The sequence below is a fragment of the Anolis sagrei genome, chromosome 1, assembly GCF_037176765.1.
Source record: "Anolis sagrei isolate rAnoSag1 chromosome 1, rAnoSag1.mat, whole genome shotgun sequence".
Classification (NCBI taxonomy): Eukaryota; Metazoa; Chordata; class Lepidosauria; order Squamata; family Dactyloidae; genus Anolis; species Anolis sagrei.
In genome coordinates this window covers 70,425,498-70,447,264 of record NC_090021.1, presented here as the reverse complement: position 1 = coordinate 70,447,264, position 21,767 = coordinate 70,425,498, and the positions used below count along the sequence as shown (strand labels likewise).

At 38.5% G+C, this 21,767-nt stretch overlaps 1 protein-coding gene across 1 annotated transcript in view; it reads right to left on the bottom strand.

The window, feature by feature from the left end:
- Positions 1-21,767, bottom strand: part of NOX3 (NADPH oxidase 3) — a 77,036-nt gene that overhangs the window by 8,973 nt on the left and 46,296 nt on the right. The window contains exons 5-10 of the mRNA XM_060755074.2: positions 18,677-18,822; positions 17,009-17,190; positions 14,352-14,481; positions 8,821-8,913; positions 6,572-6,825; positions 2,613-2,775 (exon numbers count right to left, since the gene is read on the bottom strand). Coding sequence (XP_060611057.2) covers positions 2,613-2,775; positions 6,572-6,825; positions 8,821-8,913; positions 14,352-14,481; positions 17,009-17,190; positions 18,677-18,822 — 968 coding nt within the window. The remainder of the gene's footprint in view (positions 1-2,612; positions 2,776-6,571; positions 6,826-8,820; positions 8,914-14,351; positions 14,482-17,008; positions 17,191-18,676; positions 18,823-21,767) is intronic.

Sequence of the window (21,767 nt, the reverse complement as noted above, 5' to 3'; positions counted from 1 at the left end):
AAGCTGGCATGTATATTAAAAGTTAAAAAAGGTATATGGAAACAAAGTGATTTTGATGATGTATGGGGAAAATTTGTTGTAAATGGTTTAAAAAATAAAGAAGGAAAGTTACCACCACAAGAAAAATTGAGATTTTGGACAGACGATATGTAAAAGTTGTGGGGGGAGGGGAGCACAATGGTGGGAAAAAAAGAAAAAGAAAAAAATGCTTAAGCAGAACAATAAGATTTTAGTGAACCCTGATCTCAAGAGTTGTAGTCCACAGCTCAAGCTATTACACTGTGCTGGCTCCTAGGTCTACTGTTGTCAGGACTAATAATTAGGATTAATGTTAATGTCTCATTGCTAGGGATTGAGACAAAATGCATTTTACATCAGGAGGAGTGTTTAGATTTGTAAAAAAGAAATTAAAATGTATTCCACATTAGCATTCCAGTTCTAAACATAGAATAGCCTGAATAAGTTCTATTGATTTTGATGGACTTAACATTCAAATGCAAACACTTAGAACTGAAGACATATTTCAGTTTCTGGTTTAGCTTTTTCAAAGAAGTGTTGCTGTTCAGCATTTCATGATTGATTCATTTTCTTTAAAAATTAAATTCAGGTTTCTGAAAGCTAGAGGAAGAGCTTACACCAGCACTTTTGCATCATGCTTACCCAATGCATAGCATTCCAATGATACAAATCTAGCTCACTAATTGTGCCCTTTACACTTGTTCAACAGATACTGGTTCTTTTCTCCCATCCTGGACATTCCACAGGTCTATATACTGCACATACTTTACTACCATTAGATAGGAACCCCCGGTGGCTCAATGGGTTAAACACTTGTGCCGGCTGAACTGGTCAACCAAAAGATTGGCCATTCGAATCCCAGGAACGGGGTAAGCTCCCATTTGTCAAGCTCTAGTTTCCCATGCAGGGACATGAGAGACGCCTCCCACAAGGATGGTCAAACATCCAGGCATCCCCTGGGCAACGTCCTTGCAGATGTTCTGTTCTCTGACAACAGAAGTGACTTGCAGTTTCTCAAACAAAAACTACCATTAGATCCTTTGAAGATGCCAGCCACTGATGCAAGCAAAACCTCAGGAGAAAATACTGCTAGAACATGATCATACAGCCCAGAAACCACATAAACCCTAGTGATTCTGGCTGTAGAAGGCCTTCGACAACACACTCCAATGATCTGTTGCCAGTCCACTGTGGTCCATAACATAAGTAGCTGGAAACTTATAATGGTCTGAATTCTCTTGATGACATATGATAACATACCTCCTTGTTCAGCAGTTTTTGTTTTCAGCCTATGCAGCAACTGCCTTTTGACAATGATTTTTATTTCTATCCCTGTCAAAACAGCCACTAGGAGAGCAACATGGATTGATCACCATCACCCTCCAGAGTTCTACAGGGAGTAAATATTAACTTAGCTGTAGTGCGTACTTAGTTTTCAGCCATATTAGAGACCAAAGAACCAACATTATGTTAGTAATGTTAAAAATAACCATCTAGATGTAGAGTTTGCCTGGGCAGCTGTGCTTATTTATTATTTATTTATTTGGAGTGGTTCTACCCCGCCCTTCTCAACCCCCTAGGGGGGACTCAGGGCGGCTTACAAAAGGCACAATTCGATGCCCAACAGTTCACAAAATACAATATACCAAATACAATATAATGACAACAGTTATAACTAATTAAAACAATCAAATTAATACAATAGCAGCAATAAAATCATCTTGTGGTCAACGTTCGTCAATTCATAAATCCATAATCCGTCCAGCATTGTCATTGTCCTTTCCTACTCTGGTCGTCATTGTCTTTTATCCATCCGCCAGCTTACCCAGAGGCCTGGTCCCATATCCAGGTTTTTAACTTCCTTCTGAAAGAGAGGAGGGATGTTGATGACCTAATTTCCCCGAGGAGTGCATTCCACAAGCGAGGGGCCACCACTGAGAAGGCCCTGTCCCTCCTCCCCACCAGTCTCACTTGTGATAAAGGTGGGGCCAAGAGCAGGGCCTCTCCAGAAGATCTTAAACTCCGAGGTGGGATGTAGAAAGAGATACGTTCGGACAGGTACGCTGGGCTGGAGCCGTATAGGGTTTGTAGGTCAAAACCAGCACTTTGAATTGTGCTCGGAACTGGATCGGCAGCCAGTGGAGCACACATAACAGGGGGGTGGTATGCTCCCTGTATGATGCTCCGGTGAGTAATCTAGCCACCGCCTGTTGCACTAGTTGAAGTTTCTGAACAGCTTCAAAGGCAACCCCATGTAGAGCGCGTTGCAGTAATCTATTCGGGATGTAACAAGAGCATGGACCACCATGGCCAGATCTGACTTCCCAAGGTGCGGGCGCAGCTGGCGCACAAGTTTTAATTGTGCAAAAGCTCTCCTGGCCACCACCGAGACCTGGGGTTCCAGGCTCAGCGATGTGTCTTTTAGAAGGCGCAGGGTGGCACAGATTAATAGAACCTCAGCTGGAAGTCAAGTGACTGCTATAAAGCTAAGCACATTAAGATTTTTTAAAGGACTAAACTAAAAAAAATACCCCTGTAAAAAAGTATACAAAAACATCTACATAAATTAAATTTGTAAGCAAAATATGACCTACCTTTTCCAGTCTCAGTTCTGTATGTTGTTTACAGCACTTGTACCAAATTGATTTCAGAATTGAAGCAAAAGGAGTGACTCCTATTCCTGTTGCAATGCACACACTGATTTGGTACTGAAACACATCTGTTGCTACAGCTCCAAAGGGGCCATCCACAGCTAGTCTACAATGAGATTTAAAGAAGTATTATTAGTTTATAAAAAGCAGTGCATTCATGTTTATGTGAATGTGAACTGGATTTTTGTTGCATTTGTGCAATTCCACTTTGTGACACAGGCTGAGGATAAGTGGAAAATTGGTAGAAAATCAATGTTTTAAATAAATAAAATGAAAAGGATGAGACACTCACTTTCTCACATGTGGACTCCATTGCCTTTGTTACAGAAAATGGGGGAGGGCATATTTTTCAGCGAGTTTGATATTAAGACTTTTTTATCTTAGCACATGAGCACACGAAGGCCTCATGAATGAGCGATCTGGCCATTTAAGTATGCAATTGCAATTTTAAGGATTTTGGAAATCTGATTAGTCACTTAATTTCATGGCCAAATTTAGTGAGAGCATTTGCATAGTTAATTATGATTTACTAAAAAGAATCCTGAATTTTAAGGTCTTCTTTTTTTTATCACAAATCAAAGTATACAGGGGAACTGATCTAATTTTAAAATGTTTTAATGAAGTTAGTCTGAATATGCAGAGTGTAGAATTGCCAAGTGACATAAGGGACAGGACAATTGTGTCATAAATGTTTGTATAGAAGAGAGCATTTTAGCTGAAGGTCCTTGCCACACAAACAACATCTGCTCCAATTTACTCTTCTACACAGCCATTGGAGATAGATCTGTTCCTTATTCTACCTGGCCATCCTGCCGGAAGAGATCTGACAGCTAAATCAGCTGTCCGAATTCAAGATGTTATTGAAAGCTTTTCTCTTCTGGCAGATCTACCAATCTATTCTCTGCCTGTTTATCCATCCGGTTTTTCAGGATCTCATCCAATTATTTTTTTTCAACTTCCTGTGATCAGATCATTTAAAAAAAAACACACTAAGGACTGAATCTGTTAAGCATATGGTCTACTTCTGAGCTAGAGTCCCTTCTCCTGCATTTAAGCTCAGTTAATTTCAACAGTATTTAAAAATAACTATAATGTTATAGTTACTTTTAAACTCATATCCCAGTTTAGAAGCATCCCATGGTCAACAAGATACGAGGGTTGAATGAAAAGTAATGCCTCCACCTTCATTACTTAGGTTTGGATGGGAATATTTTAATAAATCAAATGCAGAAATAATCCTTAGAATGTGCTCTTTAACTACCACTATTCACTTTTTGACAAAATCACCAGACAATTGGATACATTTCTGCCAATGATGAACAAGTTTTCTGAAGCCATCACAGAAGAAGTCGACACTGTTTCCACAACCCATCGTGCACAGATCTTCCGATAGCCAAGCAAAGCAATAATGTGACCCACACATTCTTGTGAAATGCCAATTATGCATGAAATTTCCCTCTGAGTGATATGACGATCATCCTGAATCAATCTGTCAACCTTTTGCTTGTTAAATTTGGTGGTTGCTGTCGTAGGACATCCAACTCTTCGTCTGTCACACAAGTCAGATGTTCCCACCTTAAACTTACTTGCCCAATGATGCACAGTACTCATATCAACACAATCACCATAAACAGCTTGTAATCTCTGATTAATCTCCTTTGGGGTGACACCTTCTGCTGTCAAGAATTCAATGACTGCACATTGCTTAAGTCGCATTGACCGACCGTCTGTGCAAGGTTCCTTACTTCACACTTTAACAACACAACCATTCAATGCTAAGGCTTCCTGCCAAAATGGAACTGTAGAGGAGAGTCTAGTGAACAAGCCAGTACCTGCTGCATACCAGTACTGCCATCTGTTGAGGAGTTACGAAGGTAGAGGCATTACTTTTCATTCAACCCTCGTACATAGACTACTATTAGTTTATATCAGTTTAACGCTTATAACTTAAAAACTAAAAGCTATAGAAAGATAACCTAATTAGCTAAAGTCAATTAAGTTATAACATTTCTAGCAAAAAAGAGGCAACTGGATTAACTTCATTTTTACCCTTGGTTGTAATTTCAGCTTTAAATTAATTCTATAATTATGTAAGTAATGAATTAAGTGAGAGAGCAACGCCACAACTTTTATGATTATTGTTGTTGTGTGCCTTCAAATTATTTCCAGTTTATGGTGATTCTAAGGCAAACATCATGGGGACTGCCATTGCCTTCCTGTGATGATGAGAGTGTGTGACTTGCCCAAGATCACTCATGGGATTTCCATGGCTAAGCAGGTTCCAAACCCTGGTTTTTAGAGTCCTAATCCAATACTCAAACAACAATACTACACTTTACATAATTCCAAGGTTTTAAAAATGCATCCAAGTAGTCTTTTATGGCTTGTTTTACACAGATACCACAATCCAATTTGGACATGGATCAAAACAATTGTTTTTTGCTGTGTCATGTCTAAGTTGTTCACAGTATCAATTGATAGCAGATCAGAACCAAATCCAGGAACCATGGTATCTGTGGTTAGATAACCGTTGAAAATGCAGGGATTTTTTTACTCCACTGAGATATGCTGATGTGCATTCACAGTCACTCTAGTTTTGAGCCTTGCATGGGGTATACTTGGATCAGCTGCAGGGGGTTTTCTGGCTTATTCTGGACTTTCTGATGAGTTTTCTTAACATGCTGTTTCTGGCCTAATGTATCGTGTTGGGTGGACGATTTATAGACATTCCACCCTCGAACCAGCTTTGGACTGCATTATAGGGTCTATGCAGAACTGCCCAATTATGCATGCCTTATAGAAGCTCTTCACCTCTCCTGGGGAACTCATTTTAAAGCTCAGCTCTAGAAGCTTTGCTGGGATGCATTGGAGAATGCATAATAAAGTAGTAAATCAGTCATAGAGATGCAGGCCATTCCCCAGTTTCATTCAGGTAAAGCTTTTAGGGCAGGTACTTAGTTAAAATGGCATTTCAACACAAACTTAAATGTTCTTCCTGCTAATGTAACAAATTAGATGTTATGGTTCATTAATGATAACCTGATCTCACTAACCCTCTTTTGCTAACTTTTCAAACTCCAAGCAGCCATGAAAAAACAGGATGATGAATTTCCTTAAAACTCAGTGTCAATATCCTGTAAACCCTCTTCCCCTCCTCCATAAAGGTTGCCTTATGTCAGGTATTCTCTTAAGCATTATGTTATAACATTTACAAAGAAAAAAGTGGGTTCATAACAGAACAAGAAAAAGAAGGATGCTAATGAGCAAAGGAGAATTTGTCACGGAACAACAGAATAGGCAAAAAGAGATGTTTTCAGACTTGAAATCATCTTCATTTCTATCTTTTAATCGGGATATATTTACAGCCACCACAGAAGAAATAAACATTTCTGATTTTCAAATGCTCCCCTGCCCAACTGAAGCATCAGGGAAAACACAGGTTAACAGAAGTAAATGTTACTGAATTCAATGGGACATATTTTCAGCTTGAATTTTGTGGTTCAAAGGATAATACACTCAATTATGACAGAACGGTGTTTTGTATCTTCTTTATCGTTTTCATAAAATGGCATGGATAAGCACTGCAGGAACCTTTAAGCTACAGTTTTAAACAATGCTTCACTTTTACTTTGAAAACATTAAAGTGTTTGATTTCGGCTGGATCATGTCCATGTCGAAGTATATGTAAAACCTTTTTTTTTAGTTGCATAATTTAACTAGCTTTCCTGAAAGAAAACATTAAAATAAGATTTGTTTTTCCTTCTGCCACTTAAAGCTGTGTATTTTATCACATCTATAATTATAATTTATACTGTGTTTTTGCTATGCAAAAAAGCTCCACAAATCTCAAGTTAATCAAAACCAAAATGACACCTCTGCAGCTCTGCAATTAATTTTCAAACCTTGGCAGCTTCCAGGGCTCCTTGAAGGTTTTTTCCTCAGCTCCAAAGGCATTGCAAAGGGCCTTAGTCCAATCCCCAACTGACCTTATATGTACACTGAAAAAATCATCTTCAGGGGCTGATGTGAGGGTGAAAGGATGCCACTCCAGCTGTGAAATAGCAGGGCACTGGAGAAAGATATACTGACCGGCCTCCATTTGAAAGCCACGCTTTTTCATATGAAGCTCCAGAACTCCAGAGGAATGAGACACCACCTAAGCAACAAATTACACACAACACTTATGTTCACTAACTGGCCACGTAAAAATAGGTGACTATCCAGCAAAAGGCCCCTTACTTAACTTTGACTTTGGGTATATATACACTGGAGAATTCATACAGTTTGACATTACTTTTTAACTGTCATGTCTCAATGCTAGGGAATCCTAGGAGTTGTAGTTTGGCAGGGCACTATTTGGCAGGGAAGGCTAATGACTTTGTAAAATTACAACTCCTATGATTTCCAATTTGGGGGTCAAAATGACTTGCAGTGTAGAGAAATCAAACAAAACACAATTAAAACAGTTTACAGAACAAATGTTAAAAGCTATTACACAGGCACTCATATTAAAATATTTAAGACAGTTTAAAATATGTTAAACATAAGATAACATAAGTTAAAGATGACATATACTCCATGAAAAGACACTTCTGCCACATCTAGTTAGAGACCAAAGGAGTCCAGTTAAAGACTTTTCTCTCTGTAAATAGATTTATATCTGTAGGAACTAGAATTGGGCAATTCCATAAAGTTTCTATCTAGTAAACAGCTGCTGCTTTATTACTATGTACACAGGGAAACCAGTAAAGTGACTACTGCATACCAATGTGTATCAGGATACTCTTGCCACTGTCCCAATATCCATCTTTGCAATTCACTAACAGGGTTTCTTAATGCTTCTGCTATATAGATAAGTATATGTAAAGTTGCATAATGTAGCAAATGACAGCCAACACTTCTAAGGTTTGGTTTAACTCAGAAGTTGTTGGTGAGGCAATGGGCTAGCTGAAACTAGCTATGATTCTTGTGTTATGATAAATGGAAAAGAGATTATCATAAGGGAGAAGTGGCAAAAACTGTGGGAGTGGATAGTCATCCCATTGAGCTTATCAAGTTGACCTCAACCTGATGTTCTTTCATGGTGTTAGCGGAAATGTCAGACATCTTCATAGTCATAAAACATAAGGAAGGAAACATTTCTCTTTTCTGCTATTGTGATGCAGTCCCCGCCAATATTTTTCCTTTCCATTCTGCCTTTCTGGTCAAAACTACCTTGGCTGTTATTTGAACAACACTTTTCATTAAAGTCAAGTTTGTCAGATATGATTAGATAAACACAGGTGTAGCTTCCACACCAGAAAAATATCCACTCCAAGATTTAGGAAGATTTTGAAAGATCTCTCCATGATGGGTTCTCTGCCCCATTGACATGGACATCAAGCACTATCACCATAATAACAAAACAATCAATTTGGATTTAAAATAAGCACTCATAGCTGCTTCTTTAGGCAATAAGGTCTTCTTCCATTATCTGGGTGGACTCCAAAAGGGGGCCTAGACAGAGAAGGCTAGTCCATTTTGGGGGCAGGGGGAGGGGTTGAAGGAGGAAAACAATTCCCCCCATTTTTGCTGTTATTCTTTCTCCCACTTCCCATGTCATAAACAAAGATTGTTTCCATGACAGGGACATGGGTAGGAAGAACAACAGGAAAATAGGGGGAAATGGTTTAACTCCTTCAACCCCCTTACCCCCCCCCCCAATGGACTACCCTTCTTTGTCTATCACCCAGATAACAGAAAAGTATCAGTAATAATACAGATGGGGAAGAGTTATAGGTACTCCAGAATCATCTGTGTTCCTGTTGGAGACTACAATTTAACACCAGCTAATCAGGCAAACCAACAGATCAGGATCAAGTGACACATTTGTCAATTGTGTAAGTACCTAGTACAGTTTTCTCTAGAATGTATAACCAACTTTATAGACCTCAATGTCCTCTTTATTTTCCCAGGGTTATATTGCCTACCTCATAGATCAATTTAAGACTTGCTGCCGCAGGATATTTTTTTTAAAAATCTAGTGTTATGAGATCTCATGAATATGGTAATTAAAATGAGTTCATAAACATGGTGTTCATAAACATAATAAGTGAAGGAAAGTAACAATACATTTTGATATTAATCAAAATAATGAAGTATATACACACACCTTTGTAACGACAACCTCTTGCTGAAATCTCCAGAGCCTGATCATCCTTTCACAAATGTACAATATTACAGGACCTAATAACCATTTCCATGCCTGTTGGGAATAATACATTGATAATTTTAAAATTAAAAAATATATAATGCAACCCTCAGCAATCACAAAATTATGACTGACCATATACCAATTTTTTGGCTGTCATGCCACTATTTCACTGATTCAAATGCTTATACTTTGAATTTTGGAAACTCCAAAGAAAAAGAAAGATGCTTTTGGGAGATAAGATTCTTCAATCAGTTGTTGTTCTCTGCCTTAAGACATTTCTGACATGGTGACCCTAAGGTGACCCTATCATAAGATTTTTGTGGCAGAATTTGTTCAGAGGGGCTTTGGCTTTGCCTTCCTCTGAGGTTGCAAGAATGTGTGACTTGTCCAAAGTCATTTAATAGCTTTCCATAGCACTCTCTCTCTCTCTCTCTTTATATATATCTTTCAGCATTTGCCACTCATATGTTCCCCATTTTAAGTTTCATTTTCCAAATAATGTTGAGACAATGAAACCATTAAACAAATCTATAAAATAAAATACATACAACACAGCACCCCCTCGTTTGGTTTGAGTATGCAATGGTTCAGTAACATGCATTCAAAATGCTAGCGTTTGATGAATCTGACCAGTTTCACTTTTTCACACATTCCCTAGAAAAAGCTTGTGGCACTTTAAAAATGAATAAATATGGTTTATTATGACATAAGCTTTCACAAATTAGAGTATTAATGTAGCCACAATGCTCTTTGTATGTTTGTGTATGCTTATATGTGTGTGTGTTTGCACATGTGTGTATACATATGTATGTGACTTATTAACTCTTTGAAAATGTTTAGATGAAACAATGCATGATAATGCTATGGATCTCTTTAAAAGAGCAGTAAAATTCTGTTCTAAAGGTAGATTCCCAGTGCACTTAATCTAGACCTCTGGATTTTCAACAGTCTCAGTTTTTGAAGGCTACTACCCTGCAATGGCCCTCTTTTGAATTACTATTTACTTCAACTGCTCTGAATCTCCTTTGGGAGAGATAAAGCAGAGTATAAATAAATATAATAATCATAATTCAACCTGCTTGTTCTTTACAAAGCTGATGAGTGGGACCTTGTGTAAGTTGGGAAACAAATTGATTAGGTGTGGATATCTCCTCCCACCTCTGCTAATGCCTTCTGAAGAAAAAAAGCAAATCCAATCCGTAGTTCTATCTACTTTTGCTCCCAGCCTTGCTCACCACTGAAATTCAGACTATGTCAGGTTTCTATTGAGGTGATATGGATCCCAACAGGGAAAAACTTCCCCAAACTTGTTTAAATCTACATTCTCCCGCATAGAAACCCAGCTGACCAAGTTATGATTCATCTAAGCAGAAATGCCATAAGTAAAAAAAAACACATTGGCTTCAGGAATTGTGATGGTGCTTGGTGTAAAATATAATAGTTGGCATAAAATGTTACCTGTGAAAAGCAGAGGGAGAAGACATGGCTGTAATAACAGTCCAAACTCCATAATACCTTTAGTAGGCCAACCAAAGGGTCACAAATTTGTGTGCAGTCAGAAAATAAATCATTGGTCTAATTACTTGCTAAAGAAAAGGGAAAGGCAAGTGACTTTCTTTATTCTGTTTGTATTGTACAGACATAAAAAACCCAGTGAGGAATTTTTAAACTATTTGATATCCACCCTAAGAATTCAGCCAAGGCTTTCAAATATGTTCCTTTGATCCTTTAGCAAGCAGCTGTGGAAAGTGTTATCTTTAAAGTGTCTTTTTTGCTGGTAATGAATAGTCTTTGATGGCTTGTTGAGTGACCAAAGCTTTGTCCCTTGTATTTAAAACATTTGCCTTTTTTCAAGGTGACAAATTCATTAATATTGACATTAAATGATTTTGGACAGGCTAAAGACAAGGGATAAGGCACTGAGGTAGATTTCTTAAGGTTTAGTCTGAGTGATGGGTTAGTAATGACAATTTAGTAATCATTTGCAACATTGGCAAGGCAACTTAATCAAATCTACAAGGTGTGGGTCTTTTTTTATTTATGTTGCACACCAATGAAAATTGAAAAAAGCACTAGATAGATTCTGCAAAGAAGTGTCTGACTTTCTTCCTTGCCTAGCATGTTGCATTTTCCATTTCATTTTAGTGAGTCTGTAAACTTTTAAACAAGTGCAAATCTGTTTCATAGTTTATATTTTTACTGCCTTATTTCTATTTCTGGCAAGACTTGCGTCTGCTGCTGAGGCTTGAAACATTTCTATCCAGCTTTGCTGTTTTCTGGACAACTTGTGAGTAGGCAGCCCCAGGCCCATTCCAGCTGGGTGAGACTCAGCTACCTCCAAGGGGGGAGCAACTGTAGAGCTGAGTCCACAAAACATGGCTTTTGAGGCTGCTTCTGCTGTTCTACAAGAGGCCTGAAACATCTCCATCCAGCTTTGTGTAATTCTTGTGAGTAGATGGCAGCTCCAGGGCCATTCCAGCTGGGTGTGACTCAGCAGCCTCCAAGAAGGGAGCAACTGTAGAGCTGAGTTCACAAGGACCGGGAAGACTTCTATTTTAATGTGTTATATGTTGTATTTGTCAGCTCACTGGATGGATACTGATCACTCTGGGACCATTACACCAGCCAGTGGTGAGAGAGCCAGCTGAAGGACCATTTAGTTGGCTATAAGGCAGTCCCCTGGTGGACTACCTTATAGCTGTGGTGCTGCTGGACTAGCCAGCTAATTGGCCTGATTGATTGGGAATACACTCATTGACTGTGTGTTAAGTGTTGTTGTATTAAGGTTGTTTCTCTTTTTGCTTTTGTTTGTTTGTTTATTTATTTTATTTTCAATATTTCTACCCCATCCTTCTCAACCCCCAAAGGAGGACTCAGGGCAGTTTACAATGGAAGCATTTTGATGCCGACAACATACAACACATTACGTACAACATTATACAAAAGATAAAACATTAGATTAAAATACATTTAAAACTTTTGAAAACATTATTATCATGTAGCCGAATCCCTGTATTGTTTTTAATTCAACGTATATAGAAACCGGGGGGGAGGGGGGCAATACAAGTTGTGCAGGACACGGGGAAATATGACGATAGGTACACAGACAAATAGATAGATGTACAACCAAGTACCAGCATTCTGTTCCACTAATGAATATATAGAGGTATTAAGCCACGTTAGTGCCAGGTTCATTTTACAGGTATAGAAAACTAGCTTTGGCATTAGATTATATACCATCAGAATCCCTCCTAGAGTCAAGTATAGGGATACATATGTGCAAAGCGTCAACTTTTTCTGTACAGCCTTCTTCTAAAAGAAGGTCAATAAAGGAACAGTAATCTCCCCACCTTAATCGACATCAGTGAGGATTTATTTACTAAATCTATTGTTGTTGATGGGTTTTTAAAAAATGTGCCTTCAAGTCAACTTTAACTTATGACAACTCTATCATAGGTTTTATTGGCAACATTTCTTCAGAAAAGATTTACCACTGTCTTCCTCCAAAACTGAAAGAATGTGTCCTGTCCAAGGTCAACTAGTAGGCTTTCATAGCTGAGGGTGGTCTATGGAGTTCGAGCCCAGACTCAAGCCTCTATACCACATTACAACTGTATTCAATCTATTGTTGTGTGCTTTCAAGTCTTTTCCGAGGTATGGCAGCCCTAAAGCAAACCTATACTGGGGTTTTCTTGGCAAAATTTGTTCAGAAGTTTTTTCCCCCCTTGCTTTAAGCTGAAAATATGTAATTTGCCAGTGACCACTTAATGCATTTTTATAGCTGAGAAGGGATTCATACTCAGATCTCCAAATCAGTCTAGTGCTGAAACCATTACACCACATAGGTTTTAATTAAAGAGAAAGGAAGAAGACTCATTTGTTAAAATCTTATCCCTCCTTAGAACTTCACCCATCCACAAGTTTACCATGCTCTCCAAACCATGGTCTGAGACCAATTGCTCTAATCTAATATGCATTAATGAATGGTTTGCACTAAAATAAATCCTTGTCTATTTGAAATACAATTTCTATTTAACAATATGATTAGATATCTGTTATTATAGTATGGATTTTCATTTTATGTGCCATATAACTCTGGATGATTGAAAATTAATCTAACAAGACCTTCACTACATTTCTTTGGGTGTGTATATAGATGGTGAGCAGCTCATGTTATGTTTATTAGTTTGTTGTTGTTTATTCATTTAATCACTTCCAACACTTTGTGACCTCATGGATCAGCCCACGTCAGAGCTCCCTGTCATCCGTCACCACCCCCAGCTCCTTCAGTGTCAAGCCAGTCACTTCAAGGATACCATCCAGCCATCTTGACCTTGGTCGGCCCCTCTTCCTTTTTCTTTCCATTTCCCCTAGCCAGGGGAGGCTCAACCCATTATGCAAAGTAAGCATTTGAAGTATAGTTGATTTTGCCCAGGGGCGCTCTTGAAGCGCTCTTGGGGGAAAATAGACCTTGACATATGCGAGTTATAGTTACTGGGATGTATAGTTCACCTACAATCAAAGAGCATTCTGAACTTCACCAATGATGGAATTGAACCAAATATGGCACACAGAACTCCCACAACAAACAGAAAATATATATCAGTGATTGGTTTTGGGGGGGGGGGGGGTGCCAAAATACTGTTTGCTTACCGTTCAAAATTACCTAGGGCCGCCTCTGCCCCTAGCATCATTGTTTTCTCTAAACTTTCCTGTCTTCTCATGATGTGGCCAAAGTACTTCATCTTTGCCTCTAATATCCTTTCCTCCAATGAGCAGTCGGACTTTATTTCCTGAAGTATGGACTGGTTGGATCTTCTTGCAGTCACAGTATATGATATTGGAAGCAAACTGCTATCACAGTATTGATTTTTGCAGACACTAACTTATCTGAAGTTTGTAGATATATTGTTTGGTTTCATAATATGCAAGCAAGGCAGGAGCAAATACTGTAATAGGTTTTATAGGAACTAATCTAGGTCAACCATTAACATACTTATATGACATTGACCTTTTCCTCCCTTCCTTATTTTATATATTTTATGCCTACTCTCTTCCTCCCCACTACTAATCTTGAGAGCGGTTGCCTAGAAATAAATGATATTAAAAGTTGGTTGGTTCGTTGTCACTTAGATATTTGGGATAATATATAAAAATTTACATTATTACTCACTATAGATTTTCAGTATTGTTTACTATTTTTAAGGAAAGAAAAACTACCTCTCCAGTCTATTAGACCCTTTACTTGAGTTTTCTCTTCTTGGTTCTTAAAAATGTTCACATCAAATGTTGTTTTTTTTCCTCATGTGACAAGGCTGGCAAACTTAATCTACTGCAAGAAGAAGCAATGCACCATATAGTAAAATCATTGAACAGTATGGAAAGCATCATTAGCAAATTAGGTCTATTACCTGGATTTTTTTTCAGGCACCAAACTGGAATTCTATACAGGAAGTTATGTCTCTACAATTTTGATAACATAAACTTACCACAGGGTCATTGCCAGAGAACTGAGGAAGGGGACACTGAGCAGATGCTTCCCACTCCAGATAGTGATCTTTACAGTACGTGACATTGTGCATCAAAAGACTCTGATGGGTCTGACCACGAATGAGCTGACTAAACAGAAGAACCCAAAGGATGATGTGAGTTTTGAACCTAAACAGTCTTTTATATTTAATTTCCATTATTATAATTTTCATGAAGGCTATCTAAAAATCAAAACTTAAGAAAATGAATCTAAACTTATTTTAAAACAAATAAGGATATACAATTCTTTTTCATTTTCATTGCTTCTCCAGACATCACTTACATTTTCCATCCTTGTTTCATATTTTCAGATACTGAAATATTCATTTTTTGGCATTTTCCCTAATTGTATTTCTTAACCTTTTCTTTACCAGGGAACACACAAACCTAATTCAAGATTTAAAACCCTAAGATACATCAAATGTGTCATTGGAGTTGATGTTGGGAAAATTACTGTGCTGAAGAGTTGACCAGCTGGTGCTTGGGTACTTCTGTCACCACTGCTCCTGATCCTGCCTGCCTGGCCCTTTCTCTTTTCTCCTAATATACAAATTAGTCCCTATTGGCATGTTGTGCATATTTAAATGATATATATTTTAATTATTCAGTTATTTGAACCGGTGCTTGGCTGCTGTGTCGGACTGGATGAGAGCTAACAAATTGAAATTGAATCCAGACAAGACAGAGGTCCTACTGGTCAGTCGGAAGGCCGAACAGGGTATAGGGTTACAGCCTGTGTTAGACGGGGTTACACTCCCCCTGAAGACGCAGGTTCGCAGCTTGGGAGTGATCCTGGACTCATCGCTGAGCCTGGATCCCCAGGTCTCAGCGGTGGCCGGGAGAGCTTTTGCACAACTAAAACTTGTGCGCCAGTTGCGCCCGTACCTTGGGAAGTCGGATCTGGCCACGGTGGTCCATGCTCTTGTCACATCCCGACTGGACTACTGCAACGCACTCTACGTGGGGTTGCCCTTGAAGACTGCTCGGAAACTTCAACTAGTCCAGCGGGAGGCAGCCAGATTGCTCACCGGAGCGGCATACAGGGAGCATACCACCCCCCTGTTATGCCAGCTCCACTGGCTGCCGATCCAATTCCGAGCACAATTCAAGGTGCTGGTTTTGACCTATAAAGCCCTATACGGTTCCGGCCCAGTGTATCTGTCCGAACGGATCTCCCTCTACGTCCCACCTCGGAACCTAAGATCTTCTGGGGAGGCCCTGCTCTCGACCCCGCCTTTATCACAAGTGAGACTGGCGGGGACGAGGAGCAGGGCCTTCTCGGTAGTGGCCCCCCACCTGTGGAACTCACTCCCCGGGGAGATCAGATCAGCGACTTCCCTTCTCTCATTCAGGAAAAAGCTGAAAACTTGGATGTGGGACCAGGCGTTTGGAAACTCTGGCAGCTAGAAGAAAGACCACAATGATGGGCAAATAATGACGAAACGTAATGGACCTATGGAACTCGAAACACTGACCATGAGACTGTTACTATTGTGCCTTGTGTTTATTCTGATGTTTTAATCTGTTAATTGCTAATTATTCTAATTGTTTATATATGTATGTATTTGATATGGGCATCGAATTTCTGCCTTTTTTGTAAGCCGCCCTGAGTCCCCCCTCGGGGGTGAGAAGGGCGGGGTATAAGTAACAGAAATAAATAAATAAATAAATTTGCATTTTAAAATGTGTGAAAAAGTGTGTGTTTCATTTTTCTACAGATGTGCACATTCTCAAGGCAAGGGTGCATTTCTTATTTCAATGATTACACTATGAAAACGCTACTTCCTTTTTTTCTTTGCTCCTCTAGTGAGAAACACTGCTTGTAAACAGCTGATTAGTGCTTGACAAAAGCAAGGCACTGAAATCAAGTTTCTTTACCTTCCTTCAGAGCTGTTTATCTGAGTTCTCTCTGCAACACTTGAGGCATTAACCCTGTCCTGACAAGTGCTCAGTATACATCTTCCAATTTGCATTCCTGCTTTGTTTACATAGTGATGGGCTTGATCTGGAATACCCAGTGAGCTTTTAAAACATGGCATTTCCAGCTGGATGCAAATTGGAAGTCACATTGGAAGTGTAGGTTGTGTAAACAACCCAACCTTGGGTCGGTTTCAAAATGGATTATACTGACTTTATAGATGGGGCCACAGCCCAGTGGGAAGGTAAACAAATGGATCCCCTTGGCAGCAAATGGAAATGTTTGATTTCACTGCCTTACTTTCTTGTGTTGTGAGGCAATTACTGGGAAAATGTTTGTTCAAAGGATTTCTGCAAGGAGGTATGGGAAAACATCTGGTTTTGATTGGAGAGATTAATTAAGTTTAGATCTGGCAAATCTGTCTGGAATCCCTTGCTTCTTTCAGCTGGTTCATGTGGTGACTATGTAGGCACTCTAGAGCAAACTGGATCTCTATACTCTACTTTTAGCACTCTTCCCCTACAGGAGAGTGCTAATGATGGCAATCTGAGAAAATCTGAAAGTTTGCTGTGGTGGCAGCTGCCTTATTTTGTCTTAGGCTGTTTCTATGCTGGATCTTTTAATTTCCCTCTACTCAAGCTGAGTGATCACGTCATATGGGTGAAAGAAGTATATTATGTAACATACGTTTATACTCACCCCATACCGTGGATAGCCAGACCAATAAAAAACACAGTGAATAGGTGATGGGTGTACCAGAACACCTCATAAAAGGATCTTGTTATGATTTCTGTTGATGAAGTCATAATCAGAATTAACGACACTGTAATCAAGAGGCCAGTTATTCCAGCAATTGATGTCAGTATTTCGCTTATTGTGTTCTTAATGAGAGAAGAAAAGAATAGTTTATGAGAAGACTGAATTGGAACTATAGCTTCAGCATAACAATAAAGAGATGATGGAAAAAAACTTTACAAATCACACAGATACACACTGATTTTAAAAACAGCTGTTTTCTCATTAAATTTGTTCCAGAACATTGTATAAGTAATATTAACTGCAATTTGTTTGCTTCCTTGAAATTATAAAAGAAAATTGCATATTCTCAACAATACCCATTTTATTATAACCAAGTCTTTCTGAAAGAATTAAATTGTTACAGCAAGATTTGTTGAAGCAGAAAGGTAACAATAGAAAGGTAGAATGGAATAATGTAAAAGTCAGTTTCTTAAAAGGGAATGTCATGTAATGAGTTATGCACATATTGCCACATTGTTTTTCCAGTAAAAAGTGTGCATATGCAGAATTATATCATGCAGGTTGTTTTGAAGCTATTTTGGCTCTGCAGAAAACAGATCAAATTCAATTGTCTAAAAGACCACCTATCTTCAGCAGGTTAAAAAACAAAATGAGGTTGAATCATGCAACTGTGCAATATAATGGAGGATTTAACCATGCAAAGCCTATATTTATCTTTTCAAAAGGAAGTTGCACTGAGATCAATGACTCTTACTCTCAAGTAAGTGATAAGAGGTAGAGAGCTGCAGTCTAAATTACCTTGTGGACACTAGAAAATAAGTATTATTGATGGGACTGGGAATGAAAGAGCTTTACACTAAGCTATTGATCTGAAATAAACACGGGATCACAATAATAGTACCTCATCTCTTATATTCTCTACCTAAGCTTGCTTGTATTGTAGGCATTCATTTTGCATTGCCAGTTCTTGACATGACCTATCCTACAACCAGCTACACAAGTCAATCTTCTGTCACTCTGCAGCTCCCTTTTCCAATAGGTGTTCCCTACCTGTTTTGAAGCATGGAAACATTTTGTAAAAAACTATTATCTAAATGTAACTGTTTTATTTTAGTCGTTTTTTATCTCTTTGTTTTAACAATGTTGTACCCTGCTTCAAGCTTTTAGGAGAGGCAGGTTATTATTTTCACTTGAGTAGACCCATTAAACCAATAGAACTTTAAAGACACTTTGCTTACCATTTTTTTTATTGATTCAATTCATCTGCCCTAGTTGGGCATAACAATTGAATGAAATGTAGAACTATGTATGAAATGTAGAACTCTGTGAATCATCACAAGTCTTTTTGTTTTAAAATCATGGTTGTTTCAAAAATACTTTGCTAACATGTGGTACAAAGTGTGTTTGTACTTGGTAAAATAAAGGAGTACTGTTAGGGGAAAACTAAAAGTATTTTGAATACTCAGAAGCTTTCACTAGTTTGCTCTGCAGGTCTTTCACTTTCACATAAACATATGAGCACAGGATTAGTATGTGTCGTTTTGGAGGTGGGGGAAGAGACCCACTGAGAAAGATCAATCACTAACAATAAGAATATAGGCAACTTACTGTTTCATAGCTCCTGATTGGGTTCAAATAACTTTCATTGGGGCTCTTGCCAATGTCAGATAGTGTGTGACTTAAAACACCTGCTTGTTTGGACTGGCTGTAGTGAAATCGTTCTATATTGACCAAGTGTGCAATGATATGGATAACTGTAAAAAGAAAGTGAAGATTATAATATGCCATTATTGGGAATAAAATTAGTGTTCCTTCAGTTAATACACAATTACTTAAATGGTGGGTTTATGACTTCATCACATGCAGTAAAATAAGCATTTCTACACATTTAAGAAATGGCAACCCACGGTGCCCTTCACCCGAAGCAAGCTTCAACTGTGGGACTGAGGTATTTTGAGGTTTCTAAAGTGTTGGTTTTTAAAATGATTCCTAAGCCGGTTGGCAATAGACTTATTTTTTAATTCCCTGCATAGAGACAGGCAAAATCACCTTCAAAACTTAGTAGGTATGACAAAGAATTTAAACCCATTAATTTCCATGTGGCTTCTTCTTAAAGAGAGACATGTACAAGAAAGACTCCAGCCAGAAATATGTAGTGCTTTATCACTCTCCCAAACTCGACAGACCGATTTCTTTGAGAACTACAAAAACAAACTTGCTCCACCCATTTTGCCTCTTCCCCCAGGAACTGCTATTGCTCCACTGTTTGGTAATTTGTCATAGTCCTTGCCAAGTTCCTCCAGCCCTGGAGTTTGATAGCTGCTTCTTTGAAGAGGCCACTTCCCAAAATTTAACCCAAAGGCTATTTCTGCTGCAGAAAAAAAGATATGTGTGTTCACATATATTAACTAATGCATTTCTAAAGTTGGTCAGTATGACATGTTTGCCAAAAATGTCCTAAACTTGGGATGATGTCTGATTTTGGAAACTAGGCAGGGTTAGCCCTGGTTGGTATTTGGATGGCCAATGAATTCTGGGCACTGAAGGTACCTCTGAGTATCCCTTCCTTTAGAAAATGCTGTGAATTTCATGTGGGAGGAGTGTTTTCTATCCCCAACAGTCAGATACTTTTATGGTAAGATTGACAGGAAAACAAGAAAGATGATTAGTGTGAGTAAGTATGATGTGGAAATAAGATACTGTCTTTTATCTCAAAATGAGTTCTGAGGCAGAAATGTTGTGGCTGTCAACACACATTTGGTGTAGATTATAACAGTTAATAGTGACCCGAAGGGTCTGGATGAGGGCAAGCAAATTGAAGTTGAATTCAGACAAGGCAGAATTCCTCCTGGTCAGTCACAAGGCCAAACAGGGTATAGGGTTACAGCCTGTGCTGGATGGGGTTACACTCCCTTTGAAGGCACAAGTTCACAGCTTGGGAGTCCTCCTGGACTCATCACTAAGTCTGGAATCTTAGGTTGCAGCAGTGGCTTGGGGGGGCTTTTGCACAATCAAAACTTTTGCGCCAGTTGCGCCCGTACCTTGGGAAGTCGGACTTAGCCATGGTGGTCCATGCTCTGGCCACATCTAGGTTAGATTACTGCAACATGCTGTATGTGGGGTTGCCTTTGAAGACTGCTCAGAAGCTTCAAATAGTCCAGCAAGAGGCAGGTGGGTTAATTACTGGAGCGGCATACAGGGAGTACACAACTCCCATGTTACGCCAGCTCCACTGGCTGCCAGTTTGCTACCGAGCACAATTCAAAGTGCTGGCTTTGGCCTATAAGGATGACAAAATCTTGGCTGTGGAACCAACTGTGCAATGAGGCAGCTATAGGAATTCTTATTATGTGAACCAGATTCGATTTGGATGTTGGAGACAGTTTTAAACAGAGTATTTTAACGTCAAGAGAAGCAATTTTAATGTTTATGTATGTGTATAATCTAGTCATGTCCCGGCAGTAAATGTTTGCCGTTTATATATTGTGCTCTGCCCTGAGTCCCCTTTGGGGTGAGAAGGGCGGAATATAAATGCTTTAAATAAATAAATAAATCAGTTCAAAATCATGCAAAATGGAAATGAATTATTTTAATAGTGTGGATGGGACCATAGACTGATTTACCCTTTGCTTTCATTAAAAATATTGGAACCAACATTTGGGTTTACAAATATCAATAACATATACTTTTAATTCGGATGATAAATCTTTATTTTTTCTGTTTCATAAAGAAAACACATCTAACTTGACAATAATATATTGTTATGTACACCTTGAAAACAATCAGTAGGTTATCATTCATTTTCTAGAATGAACTGGTGTACATAGCAAAATAAAACTCAGCTCATTTGTGATATGACATATTTTAACATTTGCACAATTATTCAGAATGAAAATAGATATCAAATGGAATTTGCATACTGCATAATTAGCCTGCTTTTCCTCCCACAATAGATTTCCTCAGAAACCCAATAATGCACCTTACATTCAATTTGTTTTTCTTACCACTATGAATTTTCTCAAAGATCAGTTCCTCAGAATGTGCATAACAGCAATCTAATATTCCTTCCAATGACAAACTAAAGCACACTACATGCAAGTTACTAAGGTGAAGAAAATAATGTGCTATGACAGACAATTCTCCCCATTTGGATAAGCACCTTCAAATAAAAGTTACTGCCTGAGTGTTTCACTATAACGCTCCTCACATTTTCTATAGAACCCTTTCTGTATACTAATTTGTGCATGCTTACAGTTTCCTTAGTTTGAGCTAGATAGATTCAAAACATAGCACTACCTCTCTCCTTAACTTTGTTGGGAAGCAAAAGAATGTGCACATAACATTAGTGAGAACGAGATACTTTCTGAAATATGCGCTCTTTATACAAATTGTAGTCCTTGCGTAATTTGTTATTATTGCTTTTCATGTGACTGTCTTATTGTCAAATGTGTTGTATTGCTTATCTGTATTTGTTTCATTTATTATTGTATTTTTATGGCATTGAATGTTTGGCTTTTATGTTGTGAGCCACCCTGAGTCTCCTGGTGGAGATGAGGAGGGAGAGCAATAAAGTTTTACTTACTTGAAATTTGTTCATTTCAAACAACCCTCCCTTTCTTAGCCTATTTGAAGTTTTGTCTTTACTTGTGGTTTAATTTCAGTTTTAACAAAAAATCAAGGAGAATACAGGAAAAGTGGC